The sequence below is a fragment of the Eimeria tenella genome, genomic scaffold (genome assembly GCF_000499545.2).
Source record: "Eimeria tenella Houghton genomic scaffold, Eth_scaff1884, whole genome shotgun sequence".
In the NCBI taxonomy this organism is placed as follows: domain Eukaryota; phylum Apicomplexa; class Conoidasida; order Eucoccidiorida; family Eimeriidae; genus Eimeria; species Eimeria tenella.
This window is the reverse complement of record NW_013541724.1, coordinates 534-1,454: the sequence shown is the minus strand read 5'-3', so window position 1 is coordinate 1,454 and position 921 is coordinate 534. Positions and strand designations below refer to the sequence as shown.

Sequence of the window (921 nt, the reverse complement as noted above, 5' to 3'; positions counted from 1 at the left end):
CCCGCCCAGCCCGCCCCGGGGGCCCCCCTGGGGGGCCCCCAGGGGGGCCCCCTGGGGGGCCCCCTGCTGGTGTCTTTTCTCAGGAGAGTCTCCAGCTGGCTTAAAGTGGACCTCTGGCTGCAGTGGTTTGGCACTCTTCCAGACTTCTATGGACCTTCTGATGGTCAGCTAGGGTTTAGGGTTTGGGGTTTAGGGTTTGAGTTTGGGGGTTGGGGTTTAGGGTTTGGGCTGTAGCTGCCCACGGGGGGAGGCAGGGGTTCGCAGCTCCCACAGAGCGCTGCTGCTGCGGACTAGCGGAAGGTCACTCGCTGCTGCTGCTGCTGGTTGTGCTGCTGCTGCTGCTGCTGCTGTTGCTGCTGCTGTTGCTGCTGCTGCTGCTTTCGCCTGCAGTGTCTGTACGCCCGCAGGGCGCTGACCTGGCCCTCTACCTGGGGGCCCCCTGGGCCGAAGCTGGGGCTTTTGAGGGGCCCCCCATTTATGAGCTGCAGCAGCACGGGGGGCCCCGTGCTGCTGCTGCTGAGCGGCTGCTGCCGGGGGAAAGGCCTGCAGCAGCAGCAGCAGAAGAGGTGCTGCTGCCGTTCGAAGCAGCAGCAGAAGACTGTGCTGCCTTCTTGGGGCTGCCGGGCCATGGGCCCACCCTCAGCCGCTCCTGCTGCTGGTTTGCTGCTGCTGCAGCAGCAGCAGCACAATTCATTTATATGTGCATAGATGGGTCTTTGGCTTTCTTATCTATGGGGGGCCTCGCGCTGCTCTGCGGCCAGCGGCTTCCTGCAGGTTTGCTGCTGTCGGGGGCCCCCCTCTTTGCTGCTACCTGTGCCCTATCCGAGGCCCTTCTTGCTGCAGCAAAGCAGCTGCTGTTCTCGCTGCTGCTGGAAGCAGAGCGCAGCGGGGCCCTTGGGGGCCCCCTGGAGGCCCCCCTGA

General features: G+C 65.0%; 1 protein-coding gene across 1 annotated transcript in view; it reads left to right on the top strand.

Annotated features, from left to right (window-relative positions):
- Positions 1-148: 148 nt before the first annotated feature.
- Positions 149-921, top strand: part of ETH_00040805 (uncharacterized protein) — a gene marked incomplete at both ends in the record, with an annotated part of 799 nt that continues 26 nt past the window's right edge. The window contains 2 exons of the mRNA XM_013374008.1: positions 149-163; positions 408-921. Coding sequence (XP_013229462.1) covers positions 149-163; positions 408-921 — 529 coding nt within the window. The remainder of the gene's footprint in view (positions 164-407) is intronic.